Source organism: Pollicipes pollicipes, unplaced genomic scaffold (genome assembly GCF_011947565.3).
Source record: "Pollicipes pollicipes isolate AB1234 unplaced genomic scaffold, Ppol_2.1 Scaffold_7262;HRSCAF=8765_pilon_pilon_pilon, whole genome shotgun sequence".
NCBI lineage: Eukaryota > Metazoa > Arthropoda > Thecostraca > Pollicipedomorpha > Pollicipedidae > Pollicipes > Pollicipes pollicipes.
The window spans coordinates 20,800,467-20,817,302 of NW_023597055.1; the positions used below are offsets into that span (position 1 = coordinate 20,800,467).

At 53.6% G+C, this 16,836-nt stretch overlaps 1 protein-coding gene across 1 annotated transcript; it reads left to right on the forward strand.

The window, feature by feature from the left end:
* The first annotated feature begins 3,027 nt into the window (after positions 1-3,027).
* Positions 3,028-14,294, forward strand: LOC119114380 (uncharacterized). The gene is made up of 2 exons (XM_037238574.1): positions 3,028-3,233; positions 12,538-14,294. The coding sequence occupies exons 1-2, from the start codon at positions 3,185-3,187 to the stop codon at positions 14,163-14,165; spliced, it is 1,677 nt and encodes a 558-aa protein (XP_037094469.1). The 5' UTR covers positions 3,028-3,184; the 3' UTR covers positions 14,166-14,294.
* The last annotated feature ends 2,542 nt before the right edge of the window (positions 14,295-16,836 follow it).

Consider the following 16,836-nt stretch of genomic DNA (forward strand, 5'->3'; position numbering starts at 1 on the left):
CTCACTCCCAAATGTTTTTTTTCAGAATGGTTCTCGAACCTAGGTTAAAACTAATCTTTTTTACTTCAGAGCTTGACACACGGGGTAGTTTCTAGTACTCATTTGTAATCCATTAACGACAGGAACCGCAGCAGACATGTCCTATGGATTTTTTAAACGTGAGAATAGGTAACTTGGCAAAATAGGAGCCGTCTCGTAGGCATATGGTACCAATGACCTTATACAGGTCAAAAAGGTCATTGACCTTAGATGAGCACTATTGGGCCTTCGCTTAGAATAGGTATCTAACTTAACATGGGTTGCATGAGTAGCTCTGGGGCACTTAAAACACCAATTTAGAGTTTGTCGCTGTTTGACCTAAGTTGACCCCAAGACGTAGTCTAGTTACCTAAGATTTTGGCACAAGTGGGTTCACGTAAAGCTCAGCCCACCCTGTACATTTGGTGTCTCTAAATATCTTAGCTTTTTGGATCTTAGGGGTCAAGTTGACCTTTACCCGAGCAAAGGGTTTTCAACCGGCCAAGCGGGCGCGTATTAATTTTCGCCTCCAAATTATGCCGGTGGCCTGGAATTTCATGATGGGATGGAGGGGGGCAGGGCTCACATAATGAGGACTGCGCTTTGCCTAGGCTCTGATCTGGGAAGTATATCCTTCAAAAAATGTTTCAACTAATTTCTATCAAAAAATATGCAGGCCGGCAAACCGGAAAATCGCATAAATTTGGGGGCACCTGGCATATTCTGTGGATCATGGCGGTGTAAACAATCGCAAAATTTCCAATGCTCCAATACAGGTGGAAACATTGAAAACATCATAAGTACAGTACAGAGTACAAACACAATATCATCATAACCGGAAAACGCGTTTGGTGACAAGATCGAACTGTGATTGGTAGTGGAGCCCCCTACGACCGTGCAAACATGTGCCCCACACCAATGCGTGCTGAAATGTGTGCGGGAGGGCACAACCAGTTCAGACATCCATGTCATGCACAGACAGTTCAGAGACATCCGTGTCGTGCACAGCCAGTTCAGAGACATTAGTGTCCTTCACAACCAATTTAGAGACATACATGTTCTGCACAGCCGGTTCAGACACCCATGACCTGCGCAGCCAGTTCAGAGACATTCGTGCCCTGCACAAACAATTTAGAGACATCCGTGTCCTGCACAGCCAGTTCACCCATCCTTGTCTTGTACAGCCAGTCCAGAGACATCTGTGTCGTGCACAGCCAGTTCAGAGACACCAGTGTCCTGTAGAACAATTTAGAGACATCCTTGTCCTGCACAGTCAGGTCAGAGACATTCGTGTCCTGCACAGCCAGTTCAGACATCCGTGTCCTGCACAGCCAGTTCAGAGACATCCGTGTCCTGCACAGTCAGTTCAGACATCCGTGTCCCGTACAGCCAGTCCAGAGACATCCGTGTCCTGCACAACCAGTTCAGACATCCGTGTCCTGTACAGCCAGTCCAGAGACATCTGTGTCGCGCACAGCCAGTTCAGAGACATCCGTGCCCTGCACAGCCAGTTCAGAGACATCCGTGTCCCGTACAGCCAGTTCAGAGACATCCGTGTCCTGACACTGCCATGTTCTCCATAAAAGCAAATGTGCGGAGTAGTACATCCTCATTGCACGCGTGATGCATCGATCTGCGGGCAGCAGCGGTAGATGTTGACAGAATATGACGACACTGTAGCCAAATGAGTCACCAAAACCGATACCAACACTGCTACCCAAAGCAAAGCTGAGATAACGGTGGTCTTTGAGGTTCTATTCAGGAAGAGCATGACAAATTCCATTTAAAAAGACGATAGAGATCAAGGTCATGAAATAGAATTCCGTCACCGAACGTATTGCTTTCCGTGGTGCTTCTCTGTAATTTGTGACCAAAGAAGGTTTCGAATATACACTACTATCGGCTTTAATCTTTGCATGTAATTTATTATTTCAGACCTGTTCTACCACGTGTATACGACAACGAGTGATTTTAGATCGGAGGAACAAGTCGTCAGCGACAACAGTCTTTTTCACAGTAATGAAGTCAAGAGTTTCAGCTTCATTAACGAATTCTACCGCGTTGCCAAATTCCACCGGAACTATACTACCTTAAACGCGAGGAACCACGCCCCTCTGATATGTGCCAGCGCTTCTTGGTCGGACATAAATACAAGATCCAAATTGGCAGTGACCTACTCTACATCTTACAGTAACTGACGCGGACCGCGGCCGTTCCCAACGGTTGGCATTACCTCTGTGTGGGGTATTGCTAACCAATAACTATCCCATGCCACTTACATTAGCTGGCAAATATTGCCATCGGCGTTTTTGCGCCTGCCACTCTTTTACAACAGCTGCTGCACGCTTGCATGATGCTAGACCGGTAAACGTAGATTGGCCGAAAGGAAGGACGAAACGTAGGCATAGGAAAAGCTTGGCGGCGGCACCGAGGCAGTTCGAGGACATACACCAGAGCAGTTCGAGGACATACACCGGAGCAGTTCGAGGACATACACCGGAGCAGTTCGAGGACATACGTCGGGGCACTTGATCAACAGGCATGTAGGCGTGGACACGTCCCCTGTCCTAATGCCCCTGTGCCTAGCTCACTCAGCGGCGGACGGACGAGTGTTCGCAACAAACCCGCGCCGCTATCGGATTAGAGGGCAACGTGAAAAATCGCTCGACTCCAGGGACCGCGCTTTCTCCGACTTGAGCTCATCAAAAGCTCAAACGTCCTACACGTCATTCCATGCATCACACCGTCAACCAGTACCAGGAGGCGCATGGCAGACATGTCTGCGCGGAAATCACCACTGGGTGGTCGGGGTGCTTCCCAAGCCCCACCCGCCGCGGTGCTGGTGTCGCCCCTGTAGCGACGCGTGACCTTGAGACTGGAGGGCCCTGACCGCCGCGACTATTTCCAGCTCGTGCTCCGCTCGTCCGCGCCAGGCGTCTCAGCGTCGCGGACCGCTGCGACCCACGTCTGTCTCCGCCTCGTCATCGGCTCGGACGGGCGCGGCTCGCGCGAGCTCGCTGCGAACACGACCAGAACCTGTGGCGTGTTGTGACGTCACGGCGCCGGGGATCGATAGTGGGCCGCGCCGCACCGCAACGCCGGGAGTACGGCCGACGCTGGGCCGGTGGTGAATCGGAGAACGGAGCGCCGGCGGAGACACACCAACATGTGGCACCTGCTTATGTGCGTGGCTGCGCTGGTGACCGCCGTGCAAGGTGAGGGCCACTCGTGTGAGCCAGTGATGTTATCTGCTAAGAACGGGGAGAGGAGTGGGAGGCAGGGGTAGTGTCGCAATTGGGCGGTGGAATAATTATTTCTGGTCGTTTCTTTTTAGGCAACGTACATTAAAATGCAGTTGAATTTAGGGCAGCGTGTTTGGCTGCATGTTTTGCAGCTCGCTTCCGCGTTGTTCGTGCGTCCCTGGCCGGGAATGCGCGTGACTGGGCGGCGGGACTCCCCACCCGCATGCGTTGGCGCGCCGGGGGCGAGAGTTGGCAGCGCGCTTCAGTACCCGTTCCGTTGAGCGCAGACCTCTGACAGAGGCGCCGCCAGCGCAGAGAGTGAAAGGGAGGCAGTGTCCGGACGGGGTGGTCACATGGGACTCAGGTTACCCACACCACTCCGCATTTGTGGTGTGAAAAGCTCGCGGGAGCCCGCCAGCGAGGTTTTTGTGACAGACGAGACCAGGCGTGCTACATATCACGCTACTAGCGCGATATGCCATAGCTATCGCGTGCAATAGCGCTCATGACGTTTCGGCATGAGTTGGGAATTTGCTGAAAATAATCGACCTTCGCGTTGCGACGGGGTACTGGTTAAATGACGTTATCAAGCAAGCAATGATTATCTTGGAAAATTTAGCGTTTTGTAGTTGTGTTCATCGCCAGGTTTTTTGCTCAAAGTTTTTTTCGCAAGTTTTTACTCGCCCCCCCCCCCCCCCCCCCCCCCGAAAGCATATCTTAAGAGACGCCGCGTCTTTAAGGCATGAATCATGAGCAGGCTATGCATCGCGGATAAGGTCATGATTCATTAGAGGACGTTGGTTATGGCATGGATCATGAAGATATGAATCATGACTTACTGATATGCCCTCTTAACAGGGCTAGAACTTCGTGAAAATTGCTGGTGGACACCAAATCCATACTTGGAAGGAAGATTGCCCCGGGATTTTCACGTGCACAGAGGATGTGCAGGCTCAGGGTGACTGCTCCCGTTTTGACGGCGATGGTGGGCCGCCTCCGTCCGGGCGTTCATGCGGCGGTGTGTGTGACTTTTGGACGATGTCAGGATCGATGTCAGGATCATCTCGTGCCTTTCGACGAGCTGATGCGCAGTGCGGTGCGACATCGAGAAGAGCACACGCCACGGGCGCTGAAGGTCCAGCGACTCTTTAAAGACCATTTCGACGTTCTGGCAGTCTGACTGACGTACAGAGCACACTTTTGAGTGCATGATGGTAGATTTGTTGCATTGCAAAGTGGAACATTGGGTTCAGTAACCCGGCAACCCATAGGTCACTCCATGACCTCATTGAGCAAGTGGCACAGTCTTCGCAAAGACCATTCCCTCGTTTTGATTTCCACAAACACGTTTGTGGGCGCCCGGTGGTGAAATCGATGCGGTCGCTCACAGCACACCGCTTATAGCATGATTGTTGCATTGATACAGCCATTCGGCGCCCGCTGGCCACACGGCTGTCGCCGTCCGATCATTCCCAGAACCAGAGGGCCACACTGACTCAGAACTCGCGTGACTGCTGTCAGCTGACTTTAAGTGTCGTAGGCGAGATATGACGTCAAGTCATGTTGAGAGGCCTGGAGGTGAAAGGGTGGAGACTTCGTCCACTATATGTTGCTGCCTTTCACGCCTTTGTCCCTGACAGCACTAATACTGTCGAGTGGACGTGCCACGGCGATGGCCGCGCCGGTGTCCCCGTATAGATGGTGCTTGGTGGAGTACACAGGCAATCGCTATGGTCGCCGGCACATTGGTATGTTTCCATGCGGCAGGTATTGATCCAGTCTCCCAGCTGCAGCTTGACAATACTCAGCAAGTGCTTGCCCGTGCCGGAGAAAAACTGCTGTCACATTCTCACGCTGACGCCTTCCAGTCTCACGCATTTCGCTGGTTTGATGCTGGTTTGATGCTATGATGCTTTGATGCTATATTTATGATGATGATGATGCTATATTTATGATGATATTATTTATGATGCTTTGATGCTATATTTTTGCTGGTTTGATGCTATGCACGATAGCCGTATTTATAAGAATTCCTCTGAGCATTTCTAAAACAAAATTGGAAAGTTTTCGGCGTGTGGTTTCTAGGTTTCCACACCTTTTGTCAGGGCTTTTCGTAATCTCTGAGATAAAATTGTGGCTGGCGGCTTATAAGCCAGACCGTGCCTTTGTGAGCAGATGTGATGCTAGATCTATTCCTACCGAAACTTTTCGAAACTTCTTAAAAACATTCGATGTCATGTCTGACACAGAGGCCACAACAATTTTCGATGTCGCTCCGCGTCCCTGTTATTAGGCATGCAGTGATTACGGTACTTGCATTCCAAAACATCATCCGCGATGATTGATCCTTGAAGTAAATGATCCTCAAAAGCCGGCCTTGCTCCACACAGCAGCGATGTAAACAATAATGGCGCAACCAGTATCTGCTAACTGGGCTTGGAACTGTCCCCACCTGGGACGGCCCGCCCCGCGCAGGGCAACAGCGAAGGATGCATTGGAGCCCTGCAGAATGGCTGCACGTTCAGCCGATTCACTACCTACCTGGCTACTTTTGTTGAGCGGGGTTGCAAGCCGAGGGAGTCTTGAACGATTTAATTTTTAATTTGGGCGGCCTAGCGCGTTCGCCTCCGCCATGTTTCTTGATAAAGCTGTTACTTGCAACCCCTCATTGGAAGTTTGTGCCGTTTTCAGCAATCTGAAGCCCAGTTCGTGGCGAGTTGACATGTAAATCGCTTATAATTTGCGTGCAAGCTGCTTGACCAGGCGAAATTTTGTAAAGATCAAATGCTTTAACAAGCGATTTTGTATAACTTGATTCCCTGCCGTTTCAAAGCTGGTCAGTACGTTCGAAGCAGGGCGCAATTTCGCACAATAAGTTGCGGGGAGAGGGGGTCGAAAGGTGAACAACAACTCAACCTACCTCTCCTCAAATAGGTAAAAAACCTAATTTGTCCCCAAATTTGCCCCACTTTCTTTTCAAGATGAGGGACTGGAGCCCAAGCTGAGAGGGTGGCTGAAGTCCCCTCTCCCTCCAAACGAATAGGAAACTACACACCTGATTCGAAGGCAGAATGCAAGTGCTGGTCTGGCGCCGACAGCACGCGCAGCGAGTTGTGGGTGCGAGTGGTGGATGTAGACGTGACCCAGCCACTCCCCCCCCCCTCCCCGGGAAGGGGCTCGGGCAGCGCAAACGACGGAGCCTGGAAGCAGGACGTGGTGCACTTCCTTCGGGAAGACCAATTAGGGCGAGAGGTACCCGCCGGTCATTACTTAGCGCCGGCCAGCAGCCGCATTGGTCCCACCTGCATGGTGAAATGTGATTTCACTTCACAGCTGCGATGTCTTCTGCATTCGCACAAATTGAGGAGTGCCTCTCTGGCAAGTTGCCTCACAAATAGCGTGCAACAAAGGCGCAGGCGAGCTGTTACACCACGTGGCATTAAAAGCGCACCTTAGTCTTCCAAGGCATAAAATATGCGAGTCATTTCAATGAAATTTCAAGTTCAAGATATTTTAGAAGGCTGTAAACTTTAACTGTATTAGTGTTTTCAAGTAAGATTGTGGGTAATTGTGGTGTGTGCCAGTAAGATTAAATGGCCCAACGAGTGGGCCGCATCGGTAGGGGAGGGGTCGGCTGGCGCTGCCGCCGACCACTGGACTGTATCCTATGCTCGAACGTCAAGGTTATCAGATTTTCACGCGAGCAGAGCGTTTTGAATAACGTATTCTTATCAAAGTAAAATTTTAGAGGTTGCCAGTGCACCCTTTGTCAAAAAGAAATTGCTGACGAGGGATGCTGAATGGGTATTCAGGCGCAGGCAGACAAAACTAAATGCGTTTGCTGAAGATAACATGGGATGTAGTGCTTAGCAAGGCGGTCCAGGAACAGTTGATTATACAGGGTAATTTCGAACGGAAAAATATAAACCATGAGAGGCAAATTTGGAAATTCTTGCAATCGGGGCTTAACACATCTGATCCAATTGCATGCGTATGTAGTTCAATTCCGCGAATGATTTACCGGTTGGCAGTACGCCAGTGCTGAGTTCTCGCATGTGTAGTATAAATACATGCAAGGCACCTGGCGCCGACATCAAAGAGTCATCGGAGCAGAAACTGTCGTGTGAAATCTGTTTTTCCTTATCATTTGTGTCCTCTCAATCACCACATTAGTTTTAATCCATATCATCCTCATCCTTGTTTTGTCCAAACTGACAGCGAGTTTGTCAGTGAGGCTAAACCCAGAGGTTGGGTGACCGGTGAATGCATGTAATAAACGATCAAAGTATATACCTATTAGGGGTAATATCTGTCCAAGGTAAATAGGTTCGTGTGAGGCCAGAAAGCCTGAAGGCGGTTTTGAATCAATCCATGACGGGATGCAATTTGTTACTTGCTGGTTGGATGTGGTAAGGATCTCTGGAGTTATGTGCAATCTGACCAGGATAAATGTATTGGCATCTTGGGCTGGTGGCTTTAAAATTCGGGAAGAACTGAGTTGAGTTTTCTTTGTTACAAGGTTTGATCTAGATCCCGTGAGTTCAAACTCCATAGAACAGTGTTGATAGCACAAAAGTCAAGCCTCAAGCGAGAACGTTCTGGCGCTTTTCAACGCTTTGGAATGCATCATGAGCGTCGTTCGGTCCTTCGGGGTCTATTAGTAACGTGATACATTATTAATGGGGTCTATTGATAACATGATGTGATGCGATAGGTTTCGCGGTCCGAAATATTAGATATAGATATAGATATAGATATATATATATATATATATATATGTATATATATATATATATATATATATATATCCGTGTTTGTGCATTGTGAGTGTACAGTATTGTGCAACAATTCCAGGTGGTACGACAACGGGAAATACAAAACTTGCGGTCGGGCTTAACAAGTCAAGAAGGCATAACTTATTGGGCTTAAACTGTATCTTTTATTTAAATGAAATGCTGATTGCAAGGCGATAAATGTTCCGTGTCGTATCCCTCGTCTGGAATGGTTTTCTAAGAAAGCGGGCCCAGGTACCGTGGCTGTCCAGCTAATCCGGCGTCATGGCCCTGCCCTGCCGCCGGGTCGCGTGTCCGTGCCGGGAATTTCCACCCGCGGAAGCATGACTGGCCCTTCTGCGACCGCCGCCTCGGCGCCGGCATTGTGTGCAAAATGGCGGCCGTCTGGAACCCGTCCCCCTTCCTCCTCCTCCCTCCCCCCTCTCGGTCCTCGTTAGGAGCGGACAGACCGGTTGTGGCGCTACTCTGCGAGTAACGCTTCACCATCTTCAGTATGATTATGCTGTTATTATATTGTTATTTAATTTACATGTTACATTATTGTTAATCATTAATATGCTGCCGTGATATGCCAATACTATTATACTATGTTATGATTCAACGGCCAGTATAAGTACGAAGGGCACTAGTGCCGCCACGCTGTGGTGTGGGTGGGACGGGCGAAAATTACCCGAGTGTGGATTCGAACCGGGAACTCCCGAACAGAGGTCGCTCAGTTTGGCGGCAGACTGTTCATGGCTGGACATACCATTATCCAACGACGCGGGAGGATGCGGTGCAGAACGAGCATCTGAGATAGTTACTAGCGATCAGAAACTTACGCAGGATTTCGGGAGCGGGGGAAGGTACAACTCTTTTTAACTGGAAACGGAGTTTGACGTGCCACAAGCGCACGATTTCTTGCGCGCCCTAAAACAGCATTACATGATCTCGTTTTTTGCGGGTCGTAAAAAGGCATCGTTGGATCTCGATATTGCTTTTCAACATGTTTGCATGGGGTTTTAACTGTCAACGTCTTATCTTGTACCCATTAACGCATGCCATAAATGTGGTAAGAGGGAGCACATGGTAACCCCCGGGGGCTGCTATGTCCATACGTACGCCCTCGCTGGCGGCCACGGACGCGACGACCTTCGGATGCCTCTCCCTACACCAGCTGTTGCGCGCGGGCTCTGGCGTGCGGAGAGCAGGAGCGCTGCGTGGTACCCGACAGCGGCTGCTGGTCTATATGCCGTGACGCGTGACTGGGGTGGCCTTGGCTCATTAATTTGTGATCACGCACGATTTCACTTGGGCGGTCGGCTGGAAGTGAACCCGATCGAATGGGCTGCCAGTTTGTTTTTTTTGTTTTTTGCTTTTTTGGGGAGAGGGGGGCTTTTGGTCTGCTTTTTTGTTCTTTTTTGGGGGAAGGAGGGAGCTTTTGGTCTGTCTGCTGCCGTTTTCTTTACGTAGGTTTTACATAGGCTGATAGATGCTCAAGTTATCAAGTCGAGGGCTTGCAGGGCGCGGGAGGTGATGGGGGGGGGGGGGGGAGGGGACAGGCAAGGTAAGGTCTGAACCGCTAACCTACTGAAAATGGTACATTAATCCTCCTTGGGCTGACGCAAAGGGATAATCAAAAATTTCTACCGCTTTCCCTTTCCAGCTCAGAAAAACTTCCGTCTTCCTCACGGATATTTGTGCATATTGTCGGGCGAAGTTCAATGGATGCCGAGGAACGGCGGGCGTGGTCCGGACAGTTGTCCTTAAAGCGCGCTCTGCCACCTTGCGTCGAGTTACTGAAACAAAATATCGATTGCATGACGCATTCGGCGTCGGTCGCCCACCGCGGATTATCATACGTGTGTCGCGTCGCTTCAATATTTGACGCCTGGAAGAGACCCCTGGCCGGTAATACTGAGCGTCAATAGCATCAATGTCATCCGATTAAAGCATGTAAAGAACGGTGTGGCTGAAAATGTCCCGCTTCATGCACTTATGAGCTAGGAAGGGCGCGGGAATGTCGGACGAGTGTATCTTTTCATGGCTGACATGTGCGCTCATGTAACCATGTAACACTTGTCCATGTTACACTCTGTGTCGCATGTAGCACTAGCCACGGTTCGGCTAGATCGAGAGTAGTACAATCAGTACTGTCACGGCTGAAAAAGCGCTGGTTTCTAAGGGCTTATGTCAAAGCCAGAACTTCGCAGAATTAGTTCCTACAGCGTATTGAGCAAATGCCTGCCGTTGTGGAAGAGATATAAAGCAGAATCTGATGCAACTGATTTTCGCGGGTGTGCCCTAGAAGGCAATACTGTTTTTGTTTGGTGGACCGACTCCCCTCCAACTGCAAAATATAGGCGCCCCCAAATATGAATGCAGTGTAAAGATCACATGGATGTGACATATGACATAATTTGAAGACTCTGAGACTGGTGAAGTTAAGTAGCAGTTAATTGTCCAGGTGACAATGAGAGCTTCAACGTCCAGGACACGTTTGGGACTTTTCGGCTCCCGTCGATGATTTCCCAGGTTGCATATGAAATGGGGGAAACCCCGGGTTCACACCTGCTCCTGTCGATACCCTCCAGCCCGCTGTCCTAGGCTGCTGGTGGAATCGGGGAAACCCCGGGCTCACACCTGCTCTTGTCGATGCCCTCCAGCCCGCTGCCCTGGGCTGCCGGTGGACTCAGGGAAACCCCGGGATCACACCTGCTCCTGTCGATGCCCTCCAGCCCGCTGCCCTGGGCTGCCGGTGGACTTGGGGAAACCCCGGGCTCACACCTGCTCCTGTCGATACTCTCCAGCCCGCTGCCCTGGGCTGCCGGTGGACTCGGGGAAACCCCGGGATCACACCTGCTCTTGTCGGTACCCTCCAGCCCGCTGTCCTGTGCTGCCGGTGGAATCGGGGAAACCCCGGGATCAGCCCTGCTCCTGCCGGCACCGCTCAACCCTCTGTCCTGGGTTGCCTATGGAATCGGGGAAACCCCGGGCTCACACCTGCTCCCGCCGGTACCTCTCAGCCCTCTGTCCGGCCGCAGAGTGCTGATCTGATATCTGGCTCGGTTCCCAAGTGCGGTTCGCAGGGTTGAGTTGCTATGTATTCCAGCGCAATGATACGGGCATTGCTCGCACCTAATGGTATTGGTCTTACTGAATGCCTGCTCACTAGCACGGCAGCCACGGAGCACCCACTCCTGGCACGATGGTACTACAAGGGGTGCTGGTTTGTAGCAGTTCTGGGCGCAAGGAAGTACCATACGGATATGGGAACTTGAAGTTTTCCTATCGAGATACCCTTGATACACGGACACTGTTCGAACGACACCACGCTCATGCCTTCCACATCGACACACACACAAACACACACGATACCTGGCACTCTCCGTTTCTGATCTGATAGCGCCCTTGCTGAACTGCTGGCCACCTTAGTCCTAATCTGACCATAGCCGCGAATTAATTTTCAGGAAAGTTCAATGGTTGCACCTACGGGCTAATCAGTGAATCTTCAAAGTTCAGCCCAGCACATAGAGTTCCATCAGTCCATCAAAGTCAGACCAGACCGGAAAACCGTGTGGTTTATTGTCGCTGGAATACCTCAAGGCCCCGTAAAGTAATACGAGTCGGGTGGAGCCGACCTTCAGTAAAATCTCCGACCCTCGTCCGGCTCGGCGAATTTCCACCATGACTGGTGTCATTCGTCGTGCCGTGCCGGAGCGTGTTTATTGACGTGCGCTGCCGGCTCTGGCACGGACCCCAAGGTCGCTCAAGGTCGCTCAAGGTCGCTCATGCCTCCGCGGGACTTTTGGCGAGGTCATTTTACTTGCTGCGGACATGCTGTTACGTCGGGATCCGGCCACCGTGCCCGAGGCCCGCAGTAAGCGAATGTTCCATTCCCAGTGGAAATCACGCGGCATGGACACGGCATGGATAAACGCTGGCAATGACCCCTGATTCGCGGATGCTCGCGCTCACTCTCGCCGTAACAGTGCTGAGCGCGGCTATAGCTGTCCGCAACCGCGGTGTGAGCCGGCAGCTTCCGTTCCCGAAAATGTCCTCGGCACTGACGGCGTGAAATATCGCGGCGTCCGAGTGGGACCCAAGTCTGCGTCGGCCCGCGCATCAGTGGACAGGACATTCTCATCATTGAGATCAGGATATATGATTGAATGTATATATCTATATATCTATATATCTATATATCTATATATCTATATCTATATCTATATATATATATATATATATATATATATATATATATATATATGTGTGTGTGTGTGTGTGTGTGTCACGGAACACGTGTGTGGATAGCGGTATAATATATATATATATATATATATATATATATATATATACGGGGATGTGTGTATGTGTATATGTATTTATATATCTTTGTATTGATTTATATGTTCCAGCAATGCCGTTGCCATCGGTTCTGCCCCATGTTGCTGCCCTCCCAACGGTCGGGCAGCGCCACTCTCACACCCGGCGGCCCGTTTCAGGCACGTGTGACTCCGACACGCTCTACTTCGGCGACCTGAATCCAGCCACCACCTCGCCGTACCAGCTGCAGGTGATTTCCGCTCTGGGCACGTACGTACTTGAGCCGAACAACGTGTCGCTGGTGGCGTACCGGCACATCGGACGGCCTGACCAGTTCCTGCTGCGGGAGCCCACCGCGGCCGCCGTCAAGCGCTGGGTCGTCGCCACCCTGCCCGACGACAAGAAGCCGGAGCGCGTGCAGCACGCCTACGAGGCGTGGCCGGAGTCGGGCAACATCCTGGCCACGGGTGAGTTCGAGGACGAGCCTTGGAGCGCCGGCGCCGGCGCGTGGCTCGTGCGCGACTGCGACGAGGGCCGCTCGCCGCTGGCGACGCTCAACGTCAGCTGCGTGCCGAAACACTTTGGCCAGTGCTCGACGGACCGGTGGCGCGTGACAGGGCCGGCGGGCGGCGACTCGTTCGACGTGCTGACACCGTCGTCGACCTACGTCAACGGTCGGCGCCAGTACACCTCGCTCACGGAGAAGCTGTCTGTGGGCGCCGACGGCCGCTGGCGGCTGACCAGCGTTCTGCCGGGACAGGGCAGCCTCGTGTCGTCGACGCCGGCGGAGCGGCTGGAGTTCGTGCGCGGCTGGCGCGCCGTCGACGCCGCTGGCCAGGAGACGGACGCGCCCGGCAGGAGCGTCCAGTGCGAGCCTATCCCAGCCCCCGGCGGTGAGGGCGGCGACCCGTGCGCGACGAACCCGTGCAAGAACGGCGGCACGTGCCTGCCGGCGCCCGACGACCCGGCGGCGTACCTCTGCCGCTGCCGCTTCGACAGCGTGAGCCTCAACTGCATGGAGGTGCGGGAGTGCAAGCCGCCGCCGACGGTGGCCAACGGTCACTTGCTCTTCACCAGCGACCTGTCACCGCACGGCAAGGCCTTCTACCGCTGTGACGTCGGCTACTTCATCAAGAATGCTGACACGAAGGCCGACAAGAAGGCCAACGCCTTCGCCACCTGCGACGGCGCCAGGTGGCAGAACGTGCCGACTTGCGTGCCCATCACGACACAGGTGACCATTGCGGCGGCGTACGTGCACAGCTGCGACTTCGACGCCGGCTGGTGCGACTACCGGCACGCGCCGACGCTCACCCTGTCGGGCCGCTCGTCCGGCTGGGAGCGCGTGAGCGCGGCTGGCCGAGGCTACGCGGCCGAGGTCCGCGGCAGCGGCGACGGACGCCGTCAGGTGGCGCGCCTGGAGACCCCCTGCATGTTCGTGCCGGCCGAGGGCTGCGTGGCGGTCGACGTGCGCCTCGGCGGCGGCGCCGGCGGTAACGCCACGCTAACCGTCATCGACGACGATGAGGTGGTCCTGTGGCAGACCAAGAGCAGGACGGACTGGACGACGGCGACGCTGACGCTGCCGCCTGGCGGCAACCGGCTGACGTTCGAGGCCATCACGGAGGGGGGCGGCACGAGCGTGGGCGTCGACAACGTCCGCGTGTTCCAGTGGAACTGCAAGCAGGTCGGAAAACTGCTGTTCTCGAGCGCGAGTAGCGGGTCGGTGCAGGAGAAGCTGCTGCCGCTGCTGTCGCTTCTGCTGCTGCTCGTTTACAGCGGGTTTGCTGGTGTCCTCGAAGCTTAGAGCCTGGGGACCTGAGCGGTCGGAGTCTCGCAACTGCAGAATGTTACAAACGGAGAGCACCGTTTTTTTTCGGGCTTTGAGCCTGAAGCATGAAGTTCTAGGGGTGTAGCTCCGAAAACGTGGAGTCCTCGCAGCCTAGAGGCCAGACGTATGAGCCCTCGGTGCCCGAAGTCCTCGGAGCCCCAAATTCTCGGGCCCGTGCTCATCGGAGCCTGGAGCATTGAATCTCTAGACAAAAAGCCCGCCAACCCATCGCGACCTTTGGCGGGAAGGGTGGGGGGTGGGGGGGGGGTATCATTGGGACTTGCAGCCCGCGCGCCACCGCAGGGGGCTGGACAGCTTACAATCGTGCTTCTCTGCGCATGACACGGTGGTGAACGGAAACAGCGGCCACTTCCCGCTCAGAGACAACAGTCGCTCTCGGCTTCGCGTCGCCTGTATTCTATCTGCGGCTTGCGGTCTGCCGGCGCCACCGAAGCCAGACGAACTCCAGACTGAGCGCTGGGACAGTGATTTGTGAGGAGCCGGCCAGTGCACACTTCGCCGGCGGGGGCCCACGCGACCGGAGGGCGGGCACTGGCGTGGCTTCCGGCAGAGCACCGTAGCCACGCCCGTCGCCCCACACACGAGCAGCGGGCGGGCCGGGCAGGTGACGGTACTCGTCAGCAGGCAGCAGACCTTACAGCCTGCCTACCTGAACTCTATAGCCCGGACTCAGCAGCTTGGACTCTACAACCCGGACTCTGGAGCCTGGACTCTACAGCCTGGACTCTATAGCCTGGACTCTACAGCCCGAACTCTGCAGCCCGAACTCTGTAGCTTGGACTCTACAGCCCGGACTCTGCAGCCCGAACTCTGTAGCTTGGACTCCACAGCCCGGACTAAATAGCCTGGAGTCTCCAGCCTGGACTCTACGGCTTGTACTCTGCAGCCCGGACACTACATCCTGGACTCCACAGCCTGGACTCCACAGCCTGGACTCCACAGCCTGGGCTCCAGGGCTGATCCCGGATCGCGTGAGGTCCGCCTATGCTGGACCTCACGTGCTCTGGCGTCCGCTTCGTAGTCCAGGCACGTGTCTGGTTCCTTATAATTTGTTTCCGTGTTTTCGTGTCGGGTGGAGCTACAATCGTGTCGCTGTAAGCGTATACGACGCACTGTGGTGTCAGCCGCGGTAGCAGACCTGACGGCTTCAAGGCGGACCCTGCGTTGAAAGCGTATGATTAGTTCAAAGTTTTTGTTGTGGATTGTGGGGTCGGCTTTTCGCGGCGTGGAGCGTGCAGGACCGGACACTCGGCGGCGTAGGGCGTGCAGGGTCGGACACTCGGCGGCATGGAGCATGCAGAGCCGGGCACTCGGCGGCATGGAGATGTGTGTCATGCCTGAGACGGGATGTGATAAGGACGCTTGCGAACAAGCAGCGTGGGTGGCTTGTTTGGATGGGGAATGGATGAGGTGCATGGCTTGGCTAGGCTAATACGCTGCAGCCGCGAGCGTTCTGTATTACTTTAAACGGGTTGGGCGCGCCCATGCGCTCTCGTTTGTTGTGGCACTCGTAGTTAAGAACCGACCACTGTATTGTTTACACCGTGCCACTCCTAGACTAGAACCGAACAGTGGTACTACGCCTATACTCTAGCTGCCGACGGCGTCCCGTTGTCAACAATCGGTCTGAAAGAGCGGGCTGCGCACCATGGTTGGAGAATATCTCCAGCAGAAAGTCGCTGTCTCACCCCGCGGCTCTCAGCGTGCCAGTATGACGTACGGCCTCACGGACGTTGGCCGTGATGTTACAGCGCAGCCGTATGCCATGCAGCAACCTGGTGTCTGCACCTTTATGTTATGCCGGCTTTGTTTGGCATCTCTCGCGCCAGCTTGTGTTAATTGTTTCTTAATCTGTTGTTAGGGTGTGCCAGCCCCAAATGCTACCGGGCGATGCTCATTTAGCAATAGCCTGGAAGCTGGGAGACGGGGCTTGGTGTAGAGCCGGGAGTCGTCGCTTGTCTGTAGTGATCGCGCGAAAGGAATTATTGGAAGGATGTTAAATCGATGGTGCCAGCGGCGCACTGCATGCTGTTGGCGCGCCTTACGCCATCTCGCTCCTTACATCTATTTATGTATTTTGAAGAAACTTTGGAACATTGGAGGATGTAACTCAGCAAGGAAATGTGCCACAGTTTTAAAGCGCGCTGCGCGAGTTGCGTAGCTTTTCGGAATGGTGTCAGGAGCAGTGTTTTGTACGTGAACTGGTTGTTGCTGGTGCGCCATTAGTGGCCCGGATTGTGGCAGCTGTTGTAAAGAAATATTTTAGCCGGCGCTGCGTTGAGGCGATATGTTTTTGCACGTCAAGGTCTCGACAGCACGCTGCTGTTAATGCTACTTATTACTGCCTCTCAGTATTTGATGGCCCCGCGCGCGCGTTGAAGGCCCCACGCCTGTGTTTTGCCACGTTGCTTCGTGACACGAGCATGTGACGGGCGGTAAGGAGATTCACCTGTGCTGCAGTCCGCGAACACCGTCCGCCTTCGTGAGCATTAAACCTCATGTGGCGTGCGAGCCACTCATCGTCGCTATGACGTTCTCGTATTGCCGTTCTGCGTTTTGGGAAGAGCGCCACTCGTACGGCTCCGTTTGCAATTCGACGCCCGCGCACGCTTCTGGGTATTGTGGC